This window comes from Capricornis sumatraensis, chromosome 21, assembly GCF_032405125.1.
Source record: "Capricornis sumatraensis isolate serow.1 chromosome 21, serow.2, whole genome shotgun sequence".
NCBI classification, from domain to species: domain Eukaryota; kingdom Metazoa; phylum Chordata; class Mammalia; order Artiodactyla; family Bovidae; genus Capricornis; species Capricornis sumatraensis.
The window spans coordinates 39,789,561-39,811,432 of NC_091089.1; the positions used below are offsets into that span (position 1 = coordinate 39,789,561).

General features: G+C 35.4%; 1 protein-coding gene across 1 annotated transcript in view; it reads left to right on the top strand.

The window, feature by feature from the left end:
• SMCHD1 (structural maintenance of chromosomes flexible hinge domain containing 1) overlaps positions 1-21,872 on the top strand; it is a 122,228-nt gene that overhangs the window by 55,130 nt on the left and 45,226 nt on the right. Inside the window, exons 20-30 of the mRNA XM_068993731.1 lie at positions 2,219-2,363; positions 4,901-4,997; positions 6,313-6,385; positions 7,916-8,055; positions 8,668-8,802; positions 10,843-11,070; positions 13,214-13,362; positions 14,236-14,324; positions 14,723-14,841; positions 17,130-17,297; positions 19,678-19,803. Of these exons, the coding sequence (XP_068849832.1) occupies positions 2,219-2,363; positions 4,901-4,997; positions 6,313-6,385; positions 7,916-8,055; positions 8,668-8,802; positions 10,843-11,070; positions 13,214-13,362; positions 14,236-14,324; positions 14,723-14,841; positions 17,130-17,297; positions 19,678-19,803 (1,469 nt within the window). The remainder of the gene's footprint in view (positions 1-2,218; positions 2,364-4,900; positions 4,998-6,312; positions 6,386-7,915; positions 8,056-8,667; positions 8,803-10,842; positions 11,071-13,213; positions 13,363-14,235; positions 14,325-14,722; positions 14,842-17,129; positions 17,298-19,677; positions 19,804-21,872) is intronic.

Genomic DNA, 21,872 nt, shown 5'->3' on the forward strand with positions numbered 1-21,872 from the left:
AAGACCCCCCTGGAGAAGGAAATGGCAACCCACTCCACTATTTTTGCCTGGAGAATTATACTTGTTCATATGCTCACTAGCTTTCAAATTCTGTTACTGTTGTCTTTTTTCTTGTTGTTTGTTTTTGAAGGTTTCAGTTCAGTTCAGTTCAGTTGCTCAGTCGTGTCCGACTGTTTGCGACCCCATTAATTGCAGCATGCCAGGCCTCCCTGTCCATCACCAACGCCCGGAGTTCACACAAACCCATGTCCATTGAGTCGGTGATGGCATCCAACCATCTCATCCTCTGTTGTCCCCTTCTCCTCCTGCCCCCAATCCCTCCCAGCATCAGAGTCTTTTCCAGTGAGTCAACTCTTCACATGAGGTGGCCAAAGTATTGGCGTTTCAGCTTTAGTTTCCTTCCAGTGAACACCCAGGAGTGATCTCCTTTAGAATGGACTGGTTGGATCTCCTTGCAGTCCGAGGGACTCTAAAAGAGTCATCTCCAGCACCACAGTTCAAAAGCATCAATTCTTCGGCACTCAGCTTTCTTCACAGTCCAACTGTCACATCCATACATGTTGTTTTCCTCTATTTCTTTGCATTGATTGCTGAGGAAGGCTTTCTTATCTCTCCTTGCTGTTCTTTGGAACTCTGCATTCAGATGCTTATATCTTTCCTTTTCTCCTTTGCTTTTCGCTTCTCTTCTTTTCACAGCTATTTGTAAGGCCTCCCCAGACAGCCATTTTGCTTTTTTGCATTTCTTTTCCATAGGGATGGTCTTGATCCCTGTCTCCTGTACAATGTCACGAACTTCCGTCCATAGTTCATCACGAACTCAGTCTGTCAGGTCTAGGCCCTTAAATCTATTTCTCACTTCCACTGTATAATCATAGGAATTTGATTTAGGTCATACCTGAATGGTCTAGTGGTTTTCCCTACTTTCCTCAATTTGAGTCTGAATTTGACAATAAAGAGTTCATGATCTGAGCCACAGTCAGCTCCTGGTCTTGTTTTGAAGATTTAGGCCTCTTAAAAAAAAAGCTATGTGGGGTCATATTATTATGGGGTTTTAGAGAGCTGATTTTTAAGTGCCTGGGATTATTTTGCCTTCTCTAATCAGAAGGCCACTTTGGGGAGTGTTCCTTTTTTGTACATACAGATCTACCATGTTCTTTAAATAACAACTGTGGAACTTTCCACAGTAGGGACGTGCTGTAGTTTAAGCAGTTTTCTTTGATGAACATATCATGTATTTCCAATTTTGGGACTATTAAACATCACGTTTTTATATGGGGGGCGGAAATGATGTTTTGTGTACATGTGCTAGAATTTCTGTAGAGTGGATCCCAAGAAGTGGAATTGCCAAACTGAAATTACCAATATGTGCTTTAACATTTTATATATATTTTCTGTCAGGTTGCCCTTCTAAAAGGCTATGTACCCTCACCAACAGACTGAGGGTTCCTATTTCCCTATGCTCATTGCTGGCCAAGCTATATTACAGTATTTATTTAGCTTAGTTGATGGTTAAATTATTCAATTATTAGGTTGTGTATCTCTTTAGCCTTTATTGGACATTGTCATTCTGTGAAAGTTTATGCCCATTTTAATAGTGTAAAACTAGTTCTCAAATGTAAGTTTTATCTGAATCACCTGTAGGGCTTATTAAACTGTAGACCGGTGGGCCTCACTCCGAGAGTATTTGACACAGGATAAGGTGAATCTTGGAATTTGCATTTCTAATAATTTCACAGGGGATAACTTGAAACTATTAGACTATAGACTGCATTTTAACAATAGCTGTTTATAGGAAGTTTTAATGTATTTAGGTTTTAAATGCCTTATGGTACACATTGCAAATATTTTCTCATATGGAGCTTCTCTATTTACTTTGTATCTACTAAAATATTTTAATCTTTGTCACGTATATCTTTGAATAGCTATTGAGTATTGGGTTTTGCCTTTTTCCTTTGATAAAATTGTTAACATTTCTTTATTATATTTGAATAATTTCATAGTTTAAAAACACATATATCTCTGTTTCTAGACTTATATATATGTAAAATAACAATCTGTAATCTTCACAGGTATATTGTAGATATAATTTATGTAAATTTTGCTCAGATTTAAAATTGCCATCTTTATCGTAGTTTAATTTTCCGTATGTAAATAGATGTTTTTGCCTACAATGAATCTCTGACTGATGAATTTTCTTTTCATGTTTTTTTTTTTTAAGAGGGTAAACCAGAGAAATTTTCGTTCGGTCTTTTGGATCCTCCTTTTCGTGTTGGAGTCCCATTCAATATCCCTGTGGAGTTTCAGGATGAATTTGGTCATACTAGTCAACTCTCTACTGATATTCAGCCAGTTTTTGAAGCAAGGTAATCTGAATGTTCATATTTGCTGAGTATTCACTTCTTTCAGCTTAAATTATTTGTGCAGAGTTAACTTCAGATTTATTTAAAATGTTTGATATTTTATGGTATCGGGGGGATTTAGTTAGTCCTAAGCTGTTCTCTGCAGCTGTAGTGTCATGCATGAATTATCTCAATAAAGTTTGTTTGGACTGAATTTTTGCTGGTACAGTTACTTGATTGAGACTGATAGGTCTGTCTTACTCCTTTTTTTTTTTTTTTGCAAGTACGATATGATGTCTCCTGGCAGTTCTATGCACTATACAATGTTTATTTTGTTGTTTGCTTAGAAATTATGGGCAGTTAAACTTAGCGGTTACCTACTGGTAGGCTTTTAACCTGCTAGTAGAATTTTTTTAGTTTGTTTTTAAAACTGTAGCAATAAAATTTATGCTTTCCATGGAAATTTGGTCCTTCCTTGGAATTTGCCTTTCCTTAGTAACCCTATAGAATGAAATGATTGGCTTATATTAAGAAATAGCAATGAAAAGTCCAGTTATATAATTGAGGATGTTCATTGTTTTCCATTACCTGTTTCTAAGGTGCCTAGGGAGAAATTCTTTTTCTCACATTTCTGCCAAATTTGTCTTTGGGGCCCACTTTTTAATGTATGCTTTCTTTTGCTATTGATGTGTACTTTTTCCCCCTTTTGGTGTAATTGTTTGCTCTTTTAATCATTTGAGTATGTACTGTATTCCAGGCATTTGCTAGCTGGAGATGTAAAAGTGAATAAGAATATAGGATTTGCCTCTAGAAGCTCACAGACTAGTGAGATACAGCTTAGTGTCCAGATTTGTACCATGGTTAAGTTCCCGAAAAGCAAATCAGTTATAAAAAATATTGCAAATGAATTTTTCTAAATATTCTCTTAAGTTGCAAAATATGGTTCATGTGCAAAAAGTGATTCTTGTGCAAAAAGTTATTTTTACATATTACATTCATTTGAATATTAAACCATAATGGAAGAGTTGAATACTTAAACATCTGTGTTTAAAAATAGCCTGCCAGTCTCCTCCATTCATGGGATTTTCCAGGCAAGAGTACTGGAGTGGGTTGCCATTTCCTTCTCCAAGGGATCTTCCCAACCCAGGGATCGAACCCTGGTCTCCCACATTGCAAGCAGACTTTTTACCGTCTGAGCCACAAGGGAAGCCTGTTTAAAAATAAAGAACACTAAAAATGTAATCCATCTAGTCACAAATGGGATATATTTGTGTGTTAGTTGACCCCTGTTTTTAATTATATCTTCCATCTTATCCTTGATAAGATATTCTTACAGAGTCTCTGTCACACATACATATTGGTAATTAAGATTTGGAACTTAAAAAAAAAAGTCTTGGTGGCCTGGCTGTGTGTATTTATCTTCATTAAAGTAAGATCTTTGTTGAGTAGGTTTTTTTTAACCTAGTGTTAACTAAATAAAAATAAAAATAATTCACACATACAGCCTAAAGAATTAAATAGGTTGATAAGGCTTATTAAAAAAAAAAAAAAAGAGTAGTTCTTCTGCCCTCTCCACCTCACCAACAATCCACTTCTCAGAACCACTTTCAGCTTTCTACTTGAATTTTTTGGTACCTGCTGCCATATATGTAAGTAACTTTTATGTTACTACTTCCTGATTCTTCAGTTTTAAGCTTTATCTCTTGACTTATGGCTAAGGAGGGTGAGGACGCACTCTTGTTGCCATTTATATTACAAATAAGCCTCCTTTCTGTTCGCACATTTTTTAGTAAAGTTATACTCTGGCTTGATCAGTATTTAGTGCTTGCTTTATTAAAATCGTGTAAGTGCTAATTATTTTATTGCACAGCTGTTATACTTTTTTTATTTTGCCAAGTAGCTCTCTGCCAGTTGTCTTTTCAAGATGCTTGGTACATAGATAACTTGTCAGTTTCATATTCTTTAGACATCTCCCTTGGAACTTTGTGATGTGGTCTGTATGGATCAACTCTTAAGCTTGTTACGTTTGTCCTTCTGTGGTCTTCTTTCCTGTTCATCCTGGGAATTTCCTCTATCCTTTGTGTTGGGAAAATATATATAAACAAAACCTACTGTCAGCCTAGGAAGATTGAATAAACAGTAAACCAGCATGTGATCCTCATGACAATGATAAAGAGTTTGTAAGGAAACTCTTAACTCTTAACTGAAGGAAATCTTAACTCTGTTACATGGTAAAGTGAATATAACCTATCACATTCATGTTTTCAAGAAAAATTGCCAAGTATCTTGATGACTGGGTGTAGAGTTTGCAATTTGGGGTCAGTTAATTGCAGTTAGGGCTGTGTGCTTTCACTGTTGAGGACCAATTCCAGTCCCTGGTCAGGGAAATAAGATCCTGCAAGTTGGGTGGTGTAGGCACCTCCCCCCACCCCACCCTCCCGCCCTCACCCCCGCCCCCCGCCCTCACACCCCTCCCACCCCCCCGCCAAAAGAAAAAAGAACATTTGCAGCTTATTTGTAGATAATGGAGGAAACGTTAAAAAATAATTTATTTTTTCCAGTGGTTTAACTTTACATTATGAAGAAATAACCAAAGGACCAAATTGTGTCATTCAAGGTGTTACAGCTAAGGGCCCTGTAAACTCTTGTCAAGGCAAGGTAAGCATTGTATGTACATGTTATAATGCATGTTTATTTCTTACATGGTAAAAATGAAATTGGACATTTAGAATTGAATAACCGAGTTTGGTGGCAAGATGACAGTAATGTCAGGTTCTTAGGAATTAATCAGCATCATGTCACCTGACATACGATTACCACTTTCATCTCTGAGGAAGACCTGCATATTTGCTACTGTTCTTTTTTAAATGGTTATGAGCTAAGTATTTTCAACTGTATTTTCATTCCAGTCTCTTCATAGTCAAAGCCATTTTCAACAGTTATCTAGTACTATGTTGCTTCTTTTCTCGCTCTTTTTCTATTTTTTAATATTTTTCTTAGAATACGAACAAAAATATAAGAAACTTTAGCTTACTTTGTAAACATATTGAGTTTGGTATTTGGATAAAGGGAAAGGGAGGAATAAAGATAGGGATTGTAAAGGCAAACTGCAATAAGGTAATTTTTCAGTTAAGTGTATAGAGTAGCTAACAGATTACTATGACTAATGTGAAGACTGTAGCTAATAACTTAAGTGATATGTTACTTTTTCTCCATTGTGTCATTACCTTCAATATATATTTTAAAAATTTCCCCTGCCAAAATAATGTTTAAAATAGAGCATGTAAGTTTACTGCATTAAAGCAAAGAGCAAGTTCTGTCCATCCTCCTGAATTAAGCTGTTTCTGGAAGAACTTGAAATTCATGGAAATTTTGACTTTAGTAAATGTACTTAAAAAGATTTCTAGGTTTTAAAAACCTTTTTATTTTGAAATAATTACTTTTCCAGAAGAGTTGCAGAGATGGTATAGAGAGTTCACATGTATTTCACCCCTCTTCCTCTGTTAAACATCTTATATAAACATTGCATATTTATCCAGTATTATCATTGATATAATACTTTAACAAAACTCTGGACTTTAACATTTCGCCAGTTTCTCCACTATATTTTTCTATTCTGGAATCTAATCTAGAACGTGACATTATATTTAGACATGTGTAGATTTGGAGTTTTTTCCATTTTACTACTTTCCAGATTTTTTATAATGCCCATACTAATTCTGGTAATTATTTAGAGGGTATGCCTTTTGAATTTGAAGATAGTATTGTCTGTAAAGAAGCAATATAAGTCAGTTTTTTTCACCTGCATTTCTTTCATACATACATATGATAATTTTAGTCAATATAAATTTGCTGAGTGACTTTTTATAATGGTATGAAAATGAAAAGCAAAAAATAAATCAGAATTGAGGTGGTAAATTACTTGAGTATTTATTTAGGATTTGAATTTAATTAAAATAATTTTTTTTAACAGAATTTTAATCTGAAGGTTATTCTGCCGGGTTTAAAAGAAGACTCACAGATTTTAAAAATTAGATTACTCCCAGGTAATATTATTTTAAGAAATATTCCTAAATTTACCTTTTAAATGATATTCTTATGATAAAGTATAATGATACTTATAAAGGTGAAGTGTTTTTTGGTTTGGTTATGGTATAAGTCTTGAAAATACATTTGAACGTCATGCATAACACTAACAAAAACAATCATTTGAAAAACAGGGTAACATTTAGGAAGACTTAAGTTCTAAAAATAATCCTGAAAGAATAATGTGAATATTGAAAACACATTGTGAAACTATTCTTAAGGCTGTACAATTAGGATTATATAAGAACGGGATCTGTCCTTTACTTTTTCTGATATAGCTAAGTATTTCATATTTTAAGAAGAAGAGTTTCTTATGCTTTCATGTTAATTTGAGTAATGATTTATCAACCTAAAAACTGATTTTAATGAAATTTTTAATGAAAAAGAAACATATTAACTATTTCCTTTTACAGATTCATGTAGTTTGAGCTTTCCCTCAAGCATGAATTGATAAAGAAGTAAATATTGGCCCATTGGTAGAAGTACAAAAAAAAATTGTTTTGTATTAATACTTATGATGCTTTTATTTTGAAAGGTTAGCTAAAACATATGGATTATTCAAATCTCAGGGGAAGTTCTTATTAACCACATAGTGCTGACAATGATTTTTAGAAGTTGAGAGTGATGATTGTGAGGTGGAAAGTGGGACTGTGTAGTCAGAGTGGTCAGTGACTCAAGTCTGCCCCTTGTGGCCATGTGACCTGGACAGGATACTTACTCTCTCTGGATCCCAACTTCCTCAGGCATAAAATGGGGATGATACTAATAGTACCTTCTTGGTCAAGGTCATAGTAAGGATTCTGAGAATAGAGTTGGCATATTGTTAAAACACAAATATTAACTGATATAACTTGTTCTTTGTAAACTTATGTTCCCAGTATTTAGTATAAAGTGTTTTTTTAAAATATCAGTGTTTATAGGGCACACTAGGTCATGCTGCTATTGAAGTGTAAAACCTCTTTATTAGTTTAGAGGAAAATTATGGTGCAGCTTGCTTAGGATATCAAAGGGTTGTGGGCAGTCTTACAAGTAAATTATCTGGTATGTCATTACATGAACTGATCCTTTGAGCAAAATTATGTAATAGAGGTATGTAGTGTGCCTGAAAAATCGGTCGTTGTGTAAAAGATAGAAAATTTTAAAAGTAGTTTAATAAACTTTTACCTTTTTTCTTGAATACTGTTTTCCAGGATCTTTTTAGTATTTTACACATTTGAGTGATTTCTAGCATGAGTTACCACATGTCTTAGCTTGTCCGTAAAACCGAGTCTAGACCTCAAACATTTTAATACAACTGGGAATCTGTGCATTTGGGGGTTGTGTGTAGAATCTATTCTAGGGGGTAGAAATGTTTAAACATGGATATTTCTTCTTTCTCTCTCAGCATTATTTAAAAGATACTAAAACTTAAAATGTTAAAAGCTGTTTCTTTTGCTATTTTAACATTTCCGTTTTAGAAACCTGAATCTCATTATATAATTTTCTGGTAGGTCCTCCTCGTCGATTGAAAGTGAAACCTGATTCTGAAATTTTAGTTATAGAAAATGGAACAGCTTTCCCATTTCAGGTAGAAGTTTTGGATGAATCAGACAATATAACAGCACAACCAAAGTTGATTGTTCATTGTAAGGTAAGCTGTTGTAAGATAAGAATGTGTAGATTTTGAGTGCCATTGTAGTAACTGGAAATCACTTTATCTTTTGGCTCCTTTATAGTAAGCCTTATATAGTATCTAGACTGTGTAATGATTATTCCATGCAGAAATTTGTGGGCTATCTCATTGCCAATAATTTTCAACATTTCTAATCCAATAATGACATCAAGTATGCCAAGTATTGAACTACAGATTCCTCCTCACTGCTTTGTCCATCCTCCTCATTTCAGATGAAGTATTCAGTTATGAGTAGAATGATACAATTATCCTTTAGGATTAAGGATGGATGGGTAAGTGAATATGAGTAAAAGAGCTCAAGAAGGAAAGGAAAACCCAAATAGGTAGAGTAAAAGAAAGAATGAGGTTAAGGAAGTTGATTTTTCTTCCAAAATCAGTATATTTTACCTAGAATTGTAGAAACTTACTCTTTTCATTCAGAAATTGTCTAGGATATTAGTGAATTATACTTACAGTTTTCTAATTTATAGCCAGAAATAGCAGCTATACTATATTATTTGAAAATTTAAGTTATTGAGTAACCAGTTGCATTTGATTGGAATCTTAAATTATTTTGTATGCTTCCAATAGTTTTCAGGTGCTCCAAACCTTCCAATCTATGTTGTGGATTGCAGTAGTTCTGGAACCAGTATTTTATCAGGACCAGCAATTCAAGTTCAGAATATTAAAAAAGACCAGACACTTAAAGCAAAAATTGAAATACCTGTAAGTTGTTATTGTTTTTCATTGGTATTATACTGAATTTTTATTCAAGTACTCTTTAATAGCTTTATAATATTTCATGTAAAGTTGTTTGACTTTTTAAGATGAGATATTTGTGATTCTTCTAGCCAGAGGGAAGAAAAGGCGAAAATGAAATGGTATAGTAAATAACACTTTGTATCAGATATTAGAAATTTCTTACTCAAACCTTTTATAATATCTATAGCTATTATTGATTATATGTTCCTAAAATTATTTTTTTCCTATTATTAGAGTGTAACAGTTATCTGTTTTATTTTATTCATTTGTTTCTTATAGTTTACACCTATTTCTTAGAAAGTTTAATAAATGTCCCTGTTGAACCACCACTGAAGGATATATGAACATTTAATATGTATGTATAATTTAAAATAAATACATGGTTTTTCTTAGTGTTATCCTATAAAGAGAGTGCTGTGTTGATGTGCCAGGAGGACCCTTGTTCTTGGGCATTCATCATGGCTGAAGGTGAGGCCAGCCTAGAGGAGGGCAGGCAGGTGATAGAAGCATCTGCTTTCCTAAGATTGCTAAATGAGACAGCAGATACTTACGCAAGTGAAATACCTGTACATGATTTCTGCATGATTGATGTGGTGGTAGATGGCAAATTACCCAATCAGTTGATTAACCAATGTTTTTCCAACTAAGTACACATCAGCTAACATATACTGAGCCTCAAAAGGGTAAAACTTTTATTTTTTAAAATTAGAATGAGATGATTTAACTTTAATTCTTTTCTTTTGAAACTAGTTCTGTTTAATAATCTTAAAACATTTGTTATGCATTTCCTTTTTTTTTTAGTAATGTGAGCAATGTGTTTTTGAGTATATTGTCTTGCAAAAGATCAAGACAATTCAGGAAGAAAAGATCTGTCGTTAAGGAGAAAGCTGGGCTTGAAAGCAAGGGAACATTTATATACAATTATATAAATATTGCAGAGCAGCAGCAGGCTGAAAACCAAGAGTCCAAGACAGTTAAAACAAAGACCACAGTATACCTGTAATATGCAGTTTAAAAATGTTATCACAAAACAGTAACTCTTAATTTTGAGTCAGGCAAATAAGATGTGCTTATGATAGCAGCAGGTGGGTTATTTGCCTGATAACTCTGTGAGGTAGTAATTTTGACTGTGTCATTATTTGTGTGAATGGGCTTTGATAGAATGACCTCAAGTAGATGAGGAAGGAGACATTAGCGAAGCAGGATTGTAAAGGTATTTTAGGTTTAGACTTGAATTTTTTGTATTCTATGGAATGCACTATACCTAAATTCTGAGATGATTGTGTAGTGTTTTAATTTTGTGTGCCTAACAAACTGCTCAGCCTTGGCACCTAGAGTCCTTGTCTAGCTACAAGCAACTCTGTCCACTTACCCCAATAAAAAATGAATTAAAGAACCTCTAGAAGCTCCTTAAGTAGTATATTTTATGGCAGTTATTTGTCTCTGATTTTGTAGAACTTTCTTATTATTACACCTTTGTTCTTATTAATAAATGCTGACATTAAATCTGTGTCACATGATTAAACTTGCAGAAGTTTGCAACATTTTTAAGCAGATTTACCAAGAGGAATGTTCTTTTAAGTCCAAATATGCTAGTTTTAGGAGAAAGAAATGGCAACCCACTCCAGTGTTCTTGCTTGGAGAATCCCAGGGACGGGGGAGCCTGGTGGGCTGCCATCTGTGGGGTCGCACAGAGTTGGACACGACTGAAGCGACTTAGCAGCAGCAGCAGCAGCAGCAGCAGCAGCATGCTAGTTTTAGGTTTTAACAGCGTGACCACTTTCATTATTTATAACTTGATGGTATAAAATATGGACTTGCTAATAGTACAGTGTCCTCTTAATGAGAGAACCTATAATTGTTAACAATATATAAGATTAGCTCTCGCAATATTGGAAATAAATTCCTAAGTAATATGAAAGATTCACCATAAAAGCCAAAAATGATGTTTTCAGTACAGATGTTTTTATTCAGTATGTTATTTGTGTTTTTCTCTCTTCCCAGAGTTGTAAAGATGTAGCACCAGTGGAGAAGACTATTAAGTTGCTCCCCAGTAGCCACGTTGCCAGATTACAGATATTCAGTGTGGAAGGACAGAAGGCCATCCAGATCAAACATCAGGATGAGGTTAACTGGATAGCAGGAGATGTAATGCATAATCTTATTTTTCAAATGTATGATGAAGGAGAAAGAGAAATCCATATAACATCAGCTTTGGCAGAGAAAATTAAAGTAGGTATCTCAAATAGATCATTTGCAAGAATTTTGTACATTTTTTGCTTGGAAGACGGAACAAGTTATATAGGCTGTCCTCTAAGAAGACACTCATCCCAGCAAAACAGCATTGTTATTTAAAATCCCAGGCTAAATAAAGTTTTTTTTTTTTTAACATGCACTAGATTGGAATGTTGAATGTGTCAAATCTGTGCTTAGAGAAATGATTTTGACACCTAAACAGAAATCCAGTCCTGATGAACTGTATTTCTGTTCACGATTAAGATCTCCACTTGACCAGAGCAGTATTTTTGTAGCTCTTCTGAAGGCATTAAAGAAAAGGTCTGTTAAAGGCAAACGCTAGAAGAGTATTGTGAACCACAAACCAGACCGCTGATTTGGCCATTTGAAATTGGTATAGCAGTCTCTAAAATTGTTACCTGTACACAGTGGTTTTGTCAGTTCTCACTAGCTTCAGATGGTCCTCAAACCTGCCATCCAAATGTAGTGTTTGTACCTTGAAAGGGTGAATCTGTATGCTTAAACTTGAACAGCTCACCTAACAGAACCCAATTAAAATGATGTTGTTTTTTTTTTTTCCACCATGCTGCACAGCTTGTGGGATCTTAGGTCCTCAACCAGGGATTGAACCCAGGCTCTAGACAGTGAAAGTGCAGAGTCATGACCACTGTACCACCAGAGAATTCTCCTCTTTTTGCAGTATTAAATTCTGTAGCCATCCTGAGTCTCCAAGATATAGGATCTGATATCTTGTAAGAATTGTTTACCAGGGTTCAGCTGACATGATTTTTAAAATCATATTTGGAATAGCCCTTGCGCCAGCCAGTTTATTTTCCCCCTCCATAAGAGAAGGGAGGATTGTGAGAGAACTAGTCCTTATCCTGCTTGGAAGGGAGGCAAGCCATTTTTATCTCTCAGCAGATCTGAAGGCAAATGGTTTAAAAGTGGTACTAGCAACCTGGCTTCTGAACTGATACCTTGTTTTCTCATAATAATGTCTCCACAGTTTAGTTTCTTACTAGGATTAAGAATAAACATTGACTTGAGAGCCTCTTTCTGTATATAACCTTCTTTTTGCCATTCTCTAAGCTCATGGCCTGCTTTTGACACATTTTCCTCAATTCTAGTCATATATTTCTTGGGCTCCAGATATTTTAAAACATGTACCTTTATTGACTATAAAGGATATTTATACTTTTATTAGATGTATACACTTAAAGTGACTGTGTAGTCTTTAGAGAATTATCTGTTACTGAGGAAAGTCAACCCAAACTGATACAGAAATCCTCTGAGCAGACATAGGAATTCTCTGAGCAGAGAGCACAGCTAGGGTGAGGGAAGACAGCCATTTTGTGCAACTCCTGCTTGCTGCTTCCACTATTTAAAAAAAGAAAAAAGATATAAAGAATAAACAATGGTTTACAAAGATAACAAGATAACTAAGAAAGTTAGAACGGTGTAAACTAGGATCACAATATTAGAATATCAGTGATTTAAGAATCACAGCTATAAAAGCTAAAAGCATAAAGTTGAGCTAAAAGTCTTAAATAGAAAGGATTGAAAGTTTAAAAGTAAAATGGAGTGGAGTAGTCAACTTAAAAATGGATCAAATAACAAAATACGGAGTTTAAGAGATGTAAAGTTAAAATTAAGCTAAAAACATTTGGGAGTGGATTAAGATAAAGATGTGGCCAGGATGGTAATTATATAGTGAATTTAACATTTCTCACCTTACTGAATAGGGTCCAACTTATATCTCATTTAAAACCTGTAACAGTAAGATTTTTTTCGAGAAAACGAAAACAATTGACTATAACTTCTCAGAATTGATCACATGATTTGATTCCCATGGTTTTTTTAAACTATAATAATCAGAGTAATAATCTTGTGGCAAAGTGCTAAAGGAATGACTTAGGAATATTTATTTCATTGCATTGAAAGATGTGGCAGTATTAACAGGGAAGACAATGAAGAAGATAACTTTTTTCTGTTGGTAATATATGAACCACCATCATTTATGGTCATAAAGGGCCTGCCTTTTTCCTTAGAGTTGGGGAGGATGGGTTGGTAAGATAACTGGCAGTAGGAAGACATTGGAGTAAGCTTTATATGATTCTTAAGTATATAATTTCCCTTCTAGGTTAATTGGACTCCTGAGATTAACAAAGAGCACTTGCTGCAGGGTCTGCTTCCTGATGTGCAAGTGCCGACATCTGTGAAAGATATGCGCTATTGCCAGGTTTCATTCCAAGATGACCATGTGTCTTTGGAAAGTGCATTTACAGTAAGGTGTGTGGGCATATGACATTTCGAGATATTCAGCATATGACAAAGATGCTTTTCACCAAAGCATACATATCAAAGTCATTTTTTAATGTAGAAATTTCCACAACTTCTTGGAAACAGGTTGTCTTTGGAATAAAGCTTCACTGATGATAGTGATTCATTCTTAATAGCACTCTCAGCCTCTACTCAACTTGCCCCTTTAGTATCTGCCAGAACTAGAACTTTTGTTAAAGGAATGTCCCCTTAGGACAAGCAACAGTGAAAGCTCCTAGAAAATGGCAAAGACGTGAGAAACACAAAAGATGCAGTGTGATCAGTCAGTGTGTTGCTCAGAAGGAATTCTTTCATTAGTTAGTGGCGACTTTCAAAGCTGAGTCTACCTGATAGAAAAGAGGGAACTTTAAGTAAATATATAGAAGACCTGTCCTTCACTCTGGCTTGTCAGTTCCTTGGCTGCCTCTTTTTTATTAACCTTTTCTACTTTAATTCTGTACACGTTTCCATACTATTCCAACACTTAGAATAGCTCCATGTCTGAGATAAAATGATCAGATGTACCACTCTTCAGTCAGAGATAGATCTCTTGATGAGTAATTCTTACCAACCCATCTGCTTTTTTTTTTTTTCAGTGCTCTCATGTCATAATTTCCTTTTAATCCAGGATAGATAACTGTGATCTAGCATGCATTTATTTTTTTGGTCAGTATTCTCTACTGTCTTTGCAAGCTGTCTTTTCTCTACTTCCCTTTGGGTTAATAGTGATATGGTTTTTAAGTTTAAGAAAATGAACATTACATATGTGACTCCTTAGCATGTTGAAACTTTTTTCTACAATAATAGTGTAATTAAGGCCTTTAATTTGTTAATCAATTTCAGACCACTTCCAGATGAACCTAAACATCTAAAATGTGAATTAAAAGGAGGAAAAACGGTACAGATGGGTCAAGAGCTTCAAGGAGAAATAGGTTAGTAGGACCTACTTTCTTTCTTTAAAATGCTTCTATAATATGTCCTTATGTTCATGTTTTGGCATACATAATCTGAAAGGAAAACTTTGGATTTATATATGGTTAATGGTTTAAAATCCACTGTTGAAAAGGTTGAAGCATTTTCCCTATCTTTGCCTATGCTGATCTAACTGTGAAAACAGTTAATTGAAGAGAATGTTGACTTTTGTTAGAAAAGAATGTTGACTTTTGTTAGTGTAAAATACGTGAATGTGATTCATATCCTATATTTTTCTTATATACACATTATTACATGACACTAAATTGTTTCCTTCAAATATTCATGGTAAAACATGTGACATCAACATCATGTTAAATTAAGATACTGTAAAATTAAACTTCCTCTCCCTTTTTAGTTATAACTGTTACAGATCAGTATGGGAATCAGATTCAAGCATTTTCACCAAGTTCTCTGTCTGCATTGGGAATTGCTGGGATTGGACTTGATAGCTCACATTTGAAAACTACTTTTCAGGTATGACTGTTTCCTGTTAATAGTTGACTGTTCCATTCAAATTATATATAACAGAAAGTTTGGTAAAAAACAGAAATGAGAGATTTGATTGCAGTATTTACAATGAAAAATTGTAAAAGGCATTGAAGTAATTTTTATTATGAAAATTTAAACATACACAAAAATTTTGAACATACACAAAAATAGCATAAGTAGTGTAAGTAATTCCCATGGTCCTACCAGTCAGCTTCAGCATTCATCACTTCCCCCTTACCTGTCACTTTGAAGCAAATTCTATACATCATACCATTTCATCCCTAAGTATTTTGATGTGTACAAAGGTCATTTCTCATGTAGCTATTTGAGTAAAATTTCTTGGTACTCAGTCCCTGCATTAAATAGGATACCTGGGAGAACACTAGTTGTAAAAGTGTGCAGCTGTGCAGTTAATTGAGATTAGCTTTGAAAAATAAGAATCCTGGTGAAATTATTTCTGCAAACAAGGAAACAAAAGTATTCTTCTTGGAGAGATTAAAGATGGTTTTTGAGAAAAGATGTTGGAATTGAGCCTTCAAGGAACCTGCCAGCCTAGAGCAGGTCAGAAAGAAGGAATTCTAAGGCTCGAGTAAAGTTGAATCAGTGTAGGGCATTTAGTGGTTTTTAAACCTCTTCTTCCTTTTGGATCCTCCATTATCCCTTTTACCCAACAGAATAATCATGGGAGTCTCATCGTTGCCCTTCCTAACTGGAGTTTTTGTTTCCACTAACCTAACTAGGCTGTTATTTTCTAGTTTTCAGAACGCCTTTTCTACAATATCTTAGCACTGCTGAGGAACTTCTAATGATGTTTTGTTTACTGTAAAAGATAAGGTTTGATCTATGACTTTCAGATGCTTTCTTGTCTAGCTTCACCCTCTGTGTAGATGAAGGCAGAAAGTAACCACTGTTGTACACGAACAGTCTCTTCTTCCTGTCACTTTATGCATAGACACCCATCCTCTTTCAACTAATTGTTCCTAAATTATAACCTGTTTTCCTACATCTTGTTTTCCCTGTCTGTTAGATTCCCATCAGCATATAAACACACTCTCATACTCTCTCTCCTCTCACCTCACAGCTTCCTTTGGCCCTGAAACATGTCCATCTAGTACTGCCCTCTTTTTCTCCTGTTTATAGTACAGCTCCTTGGAAGAGTTATGTATACTGTCTGTTTTTACATTCTTCAGTCTCATTCCCAGGCAGCCCTCTTGGGTTTTTCTGCCACCTGACCAAATCTAGTGTCATTTTTCAGTTCCCATCTTATGCCACCTGTCAGCATTTTATGCTGTGCAGTTAGAGTCTGTCTGCTTAGGGTGCCTAAGTAGTATTCTGCTGCAGCACACCTGTCTCCTTCCATGGCTCATTCTCCAGTCAAGTTGACTTTCTGCTGTCATTTTACAATTGATAGATACTATCTTGACTCACGGAGAAGGCAATGGCACCCCACTCCAGTACTCTTGCCTGGAAGATCCCATGGATGGAGAAGCCTGGAAGGCTGCAGTCCATGGTGTCGCTGAGGGTCGCACACGACTGAGCTACTTCACTTTCACGTTTCACTTTCATGCATTGGGGAAGGAAATGGCAACCCACTCCAGTGTTCTTGCCTGGAGAATCCCAGGGACGGGGGAGCCTGGTGGGCTGCCGTCTATGGGGTCACACAGAGTTGGACACAACTGAAGTGACTTAGCAGCAGCAGCAGCAGCAGCAGCTTGACTCACTTTCATAGAAACAATAGAAGTCTACCCCTAGTCTCTGCATAAAAAAAGAACCTTCCAGTTTTTTTTGTTTTCAAATAACACTGTTTTTAAAGTCTTTTTAAAATATTGATTTTAATGTGCCATTGTTTCTTAAGATTATTTCCACATCTTCATAAAATGTACTGCTCTTCTGAAGCACATTCCCTTGTTAATCTCAACATGTAGGTAAAAAATGTGGCAAACAGAAGGAGCTTATTGGGCAGGCACATATGTGGCTATTTGGGGAACAGAAAGGAGACACTGCAAGTGTAAAGAAGAGGGAAATTAGGAAAAGATAAGGAAAAAGGACATAGGTTGAACCTTTTAGATCTCTCCCTCACAAAAGAGAATTTCAGTTTCTTGTCGCAGGAAATAAAATGCAGGGCACGCCAATATTGGCATATGTGTGTTACTTGCTGTTGTTTTACCAGAAACATCTGTATACACATAGGTAGTGACAGCATTTTCTTTCTTTTTTCTGAAAACTAAACATGATCTTCCCAGTGTTTTTTTCAATGTGCTTTTCCTCACTAGGAAAATACACAAAGTATAAGTGTGAGAGGCGTCAGATTTATTCCAGGTCCCCCTGGAAATAAGGATCTTTGCTTTACTTGGCGTGAATTTTCTGACTTTATTCGAGTGCAGCTAGTTTCTGGGCCACCAGCTAAACTTCTCCTCGTAGACTGGCCAGAGTTAAAGGAGGTAAGTACCTTGCTCCCTTGATTGAAAGAATTTAATATCAATATTTTGACCTACTAACTGCTTCAGAGTGTTAATAGATCAAAAGTTATATTTTGTTATTGAAGTAGTAACAATAACAAAAGGACAAAGTAATATGAATTTTAATACTTTATTATTCATCACTGTGTCCTCATTTGTTAAAAAAATAGTGAAACTTTAAATTCTGAGTTTTATTATAGAAATTAAAAATATGTATTAAAATAAAAATAGATAATGAACCCCCCAGTTTCAACAGTTACTGATTTTCACCAATTGTATTTTGTTGTTCTCTCTGACTGGCTTATTAAAAAAATGTTTTTGCTGGAATTTTTAAATGCATGCCAGATACCAAGTCATTCATTATATTCTTAAAAACATCAGTTTGCTTCCCTGTGCATACCGTTATATGTATCTTAAATACTAATTTGCAAATCTCTGTCAAATCTGTTACCTTTCAATTTTCATTAAATTTTTAGAATTCTGATTTTAAAATGTTCACATTCTGGTGTTCAGTTATGGTGTGGCAGAGCCTTATCTGTTGGTATGAAAGGTTATTTTTTCTAATGGAAAATCATCTCACATGACCATGGTAGTGGATGAAATTATCTCACAAAGGAACTGATCATCTGAGAAAAGCTTACATATCTCTGCTCTAGTCCTTTTTTGATTTGTAAATTTAAAAAATATGACAGTGCTTTAAAAACAATTTTTTCCTTAACACTTGTTGACTGAAGAGTTGTATTGCAAAGCCAGTGCACTTATTTTTATATAAAAGCATATTTACTGCATAAATCAGTGCCTTCTTAGAAACCTAGTGATGTCAATAAAGAATTTGTTGACTGACAATATCATGGAATAATTGGGTACCTTTGAGGTGGAAAAAAATCTTTACATGTTCATATTTTTAAATGATTTTTTAGGATGGGAATATAAAAATTAATGACGGCTTGTTAACTCAAAAACTTATTATAGGATTTATTTGCAGATACCACTGAAATCCAAAAGCTTTAAAAATAAAACCTAAAATCAATTCTCTGTTAAGAGATATGTTGTATATGGGTAAGGCTGAAAATGTAATCATTGAATATGTGGTTTTCCTAGAATTTTCAAATTTAATTTTTGACCAACCTCCCTTGTCCACACATAGGATCTTAAATAGAAAGGGGAACTAATTTAACAAGCATGATAAATAGAAAAATTATATAAATATACATATATTTTCTCAGTTAATCTTCAACAACATTATGATGTATTGTCCTTCCTTATAAATGAAGAAACAAATTCCTTCCTTATAAATGAAACAAATTAAGTGGCAAATCATGAACATTTGATTTTGGTTATTTCCTTTCTTCACTACTACCCAGACGAATTTTCAGCCAACAGCTTGGGCTGTAAGTTGTTTACTGAAAGATATTCTTTACCAGGTAGTTGATGTTTGATAGATAGACAATTATGTAACTATAAATAAAGGCCCTGATGTGTTTACATTTGGAAACATCAGCACTTTTTGTGTTATTCAGGCTTTTTATAAACTTTAGCACATAGAATATAGTCTATCCATGAAAATTTTTTTGGTAGTCAAGCATAAACCAGCTTCAAGGGTATCTTTTTTTAAGAAGTTCCTAACACATTATTGATGTTTCTCCTACTTCTTAGCAACCTCCTAACATAATTGGAGGGATGGAGGAAGCAGAGGGAACATTACTAGTAGAAGAGAGGTGATAAATCACTTTCCTTTTTTGCTAGTTATGTCTTTCCTATCTTCTGTTTTCTTTAAATTTTAACATCTGGTACAGAGGATTGGACTTTTAACAGGTTTCTTGCTTGACAGTGATTTTTCTTTGATATACCTAGGTCAGCTTACAGATTCCCAGAGTTACACAGGCCTTACTTGGATTAAGGGAAAAGCAAGAATCATTTTAAGTCTACACTGTTTTGTTTAAGTTTATCCATGACTAGCCCTATTTGACTAGGAGCTGGAAAGCTGTGCATGCTGCTTCATGTAGACTTGACAGAGTGCCACCAATTGATGGAGGGTTAGACTATAGATTGACCAGTGCTAAATATGAGAGCCTAAGATAAGCTTCTGTTTCCATTGAAGTCCTGCAACATGTAATTTTCAGAATTCTTGACTGGCTCTGGAAGCCAGTAATGTCAAATATATTTTCCCTTTTATCAAATTTTTAATCATTTCTATAAGAAGAGTTTTATTAGTGACAGTATAATTGACTTTCAGAAGTTTAATTGATAGAAGGAGCTATTTGTGAGTAAAACAGATAAATTCAGTGATTGTTTCACTTAAATACTAATCATATTGTTCAGCCTGTTTTAGTGCTTCTTAAAAGATTTGTATCTGTTTTAGTCCATTCCAGTGATTAATGGAAGAGAATTGCAGAATCCTCTCATTGTTCAACTTTGTGATCAGTGGGATAATCCAGCACCTGTGCCACAGGTTAAAATAAGTCTTGTAAAAGCTAACAATTTAAAGGTAAGTTTTAAACATCCTTAAATAATTCTCACTTAAAATTTTGGTTTTCATTATCAGGATCATCATGTCTTTAGCTGTTACCTTTCTTAAAAAAAAAAAAATAATAATAGTCTTATATAATCGTCACTATTGCTTAGTTTTGTTTTTGTTATTCAGTCACTAAGTTGTGTCCCACTCTTTATGATCCCATGGACTGTAGCATGCCAGGCTTCCCTTACCCTCACTCTCTCCTGGAGTTTGCCCAAGTTCATTGCTTATTTTGTCAGTCTAACATTAATGGTTATTTTGAGGAAGTACAGTTTCTATCTTGCAAACAGTGTAACAAGACACAGCAGTCTCTAATTATAATTGTTTATTACACAATATTAATAATATCTGAATTTCAGATTAGGTTTAGGTAATGCTGACAAGGTGGAAGAAATTAGATACAATGACCTGCAGTCTGGGTTATGAAACAGGCATTACTGGGGAAACTTAAAAGCTCTAAGGATGAAGCAAGAGAGTCATATGAGTAGCTGTGCTTTGCCTGCCTTTTGGAGAGCTACCTGGGCAGAGCTGTTGGACCTCTACTGAGACCTAGTCTAGGGAAATCAGCAAGCATGAACATGGCCTTGTAATGGTTGGGTGCAAACATAGTGCTTGGATACCAGGAAGTCCAGGATTAGGTTCAGTTCAGTCACTCAGTCGTGTCCGACTCTTTGCAATCCCATGAACCATAGCACGCCAGGTCTCCCTGTCCATCACCAACTCCCGGAGTCCACCCAAACCCATGTCCATTGAGTAGGTGATGCCATCCAACCATCTCATCGTCTGTCGTCCCCTTCTCCTGCCCTCAATCTTTCCCAGCATCAGAGTCTTTTCCAGTGAGTCAGCTCTTTGCATCAGGTGGCCAAAGTATTGGAGTTTGAACTTCAACATCAGACCTTCCAGTGAACACCCAGGACTGATCTCCTTTAGGGTGGACTGGCTGGATCTCCTTGCAGTCCAAGGGACTCTCAAGAGTTTTCTCCAACACCACAGTTCAAAAGCATCAATTCTTTGGCACTCAGCTTTCTTCACAGTCCAACTCTCACACCCATACATGACCACTGGAAAAACCATAGCCTTGACTAGGCAGACCTTTGTTGACGAAGTAATGTCTCTGCTTTTGAATATGCTATCTAGGTTGGTCATAACTTTCCTTCCAAGGAGTAAGCATCTTTTAATTTCATGACTACAATCACCATCTGCAGTGATTTTGGAGCCCAGAAAAATAAACTGAGCCTGTTTCCCCTGTTTCCCCATCTATTTGCCATGAGGTGATGGGACCAGATGCCATGAGGTGATGGGACCAGATGCCATGATCTTAGTTTTCTGAATGTTGAGCTTTAAGCCAACTTTTTCACTCTCCTCTTTCACTTTCATCAAGAGGCTTTTTAGTTCCTCTTCACTTTCTGCCATAAGGGTGGTGTCATCTGCATATCTGAGGTTATTGAGATTTCTCCCAGCAGTCTTGATTCCAGTTTGTGCTTCCTCCAACCCAGCTTTTCTAATGTTGCACTCTGCATATAAGTTAAATAAGCAGGGTGACAGTATACAGTCTTGAACTACTCCTTTTCCTGTTTGGAACCAGTCTGTTGTTCCATGTCCAGTTCTAACTGTTGCTTCCTCACCTGCATATAGGTTTCTCAAGAAGCAGGTCAGGTAGTCTGGTATTTCCATCTTTTTCAGAATTTTCCACAGTTTATTGTGATCCACACAGTCAAAGGCTTTGGCATAGTCAATAAAGCAGAAATAGATGTATTTCTGGAACTGTCTTGTTTCAGTGATACAGCAGATACTGGCAATTTGCTCTCTGGTTCCTCTGCCTTTTCTAAAACCAGCTTGAACATTTGGAAGTTCACGGTTCTTATATTGCCAAAGCCTGGCTTGGAGAATTTCAAGTGTTACTTTAGTAGCATGTGAGATGAGTGCAATTTTGCGGTAGTTTGAGCATTCTTTGGCATTGCCTTTCTTTGGGATTGGAATGAAAACTGACTTTTTCCAGTCCTGTGGCCACTGCTGAGTTTTTCAATTGTGCTGGCATATTG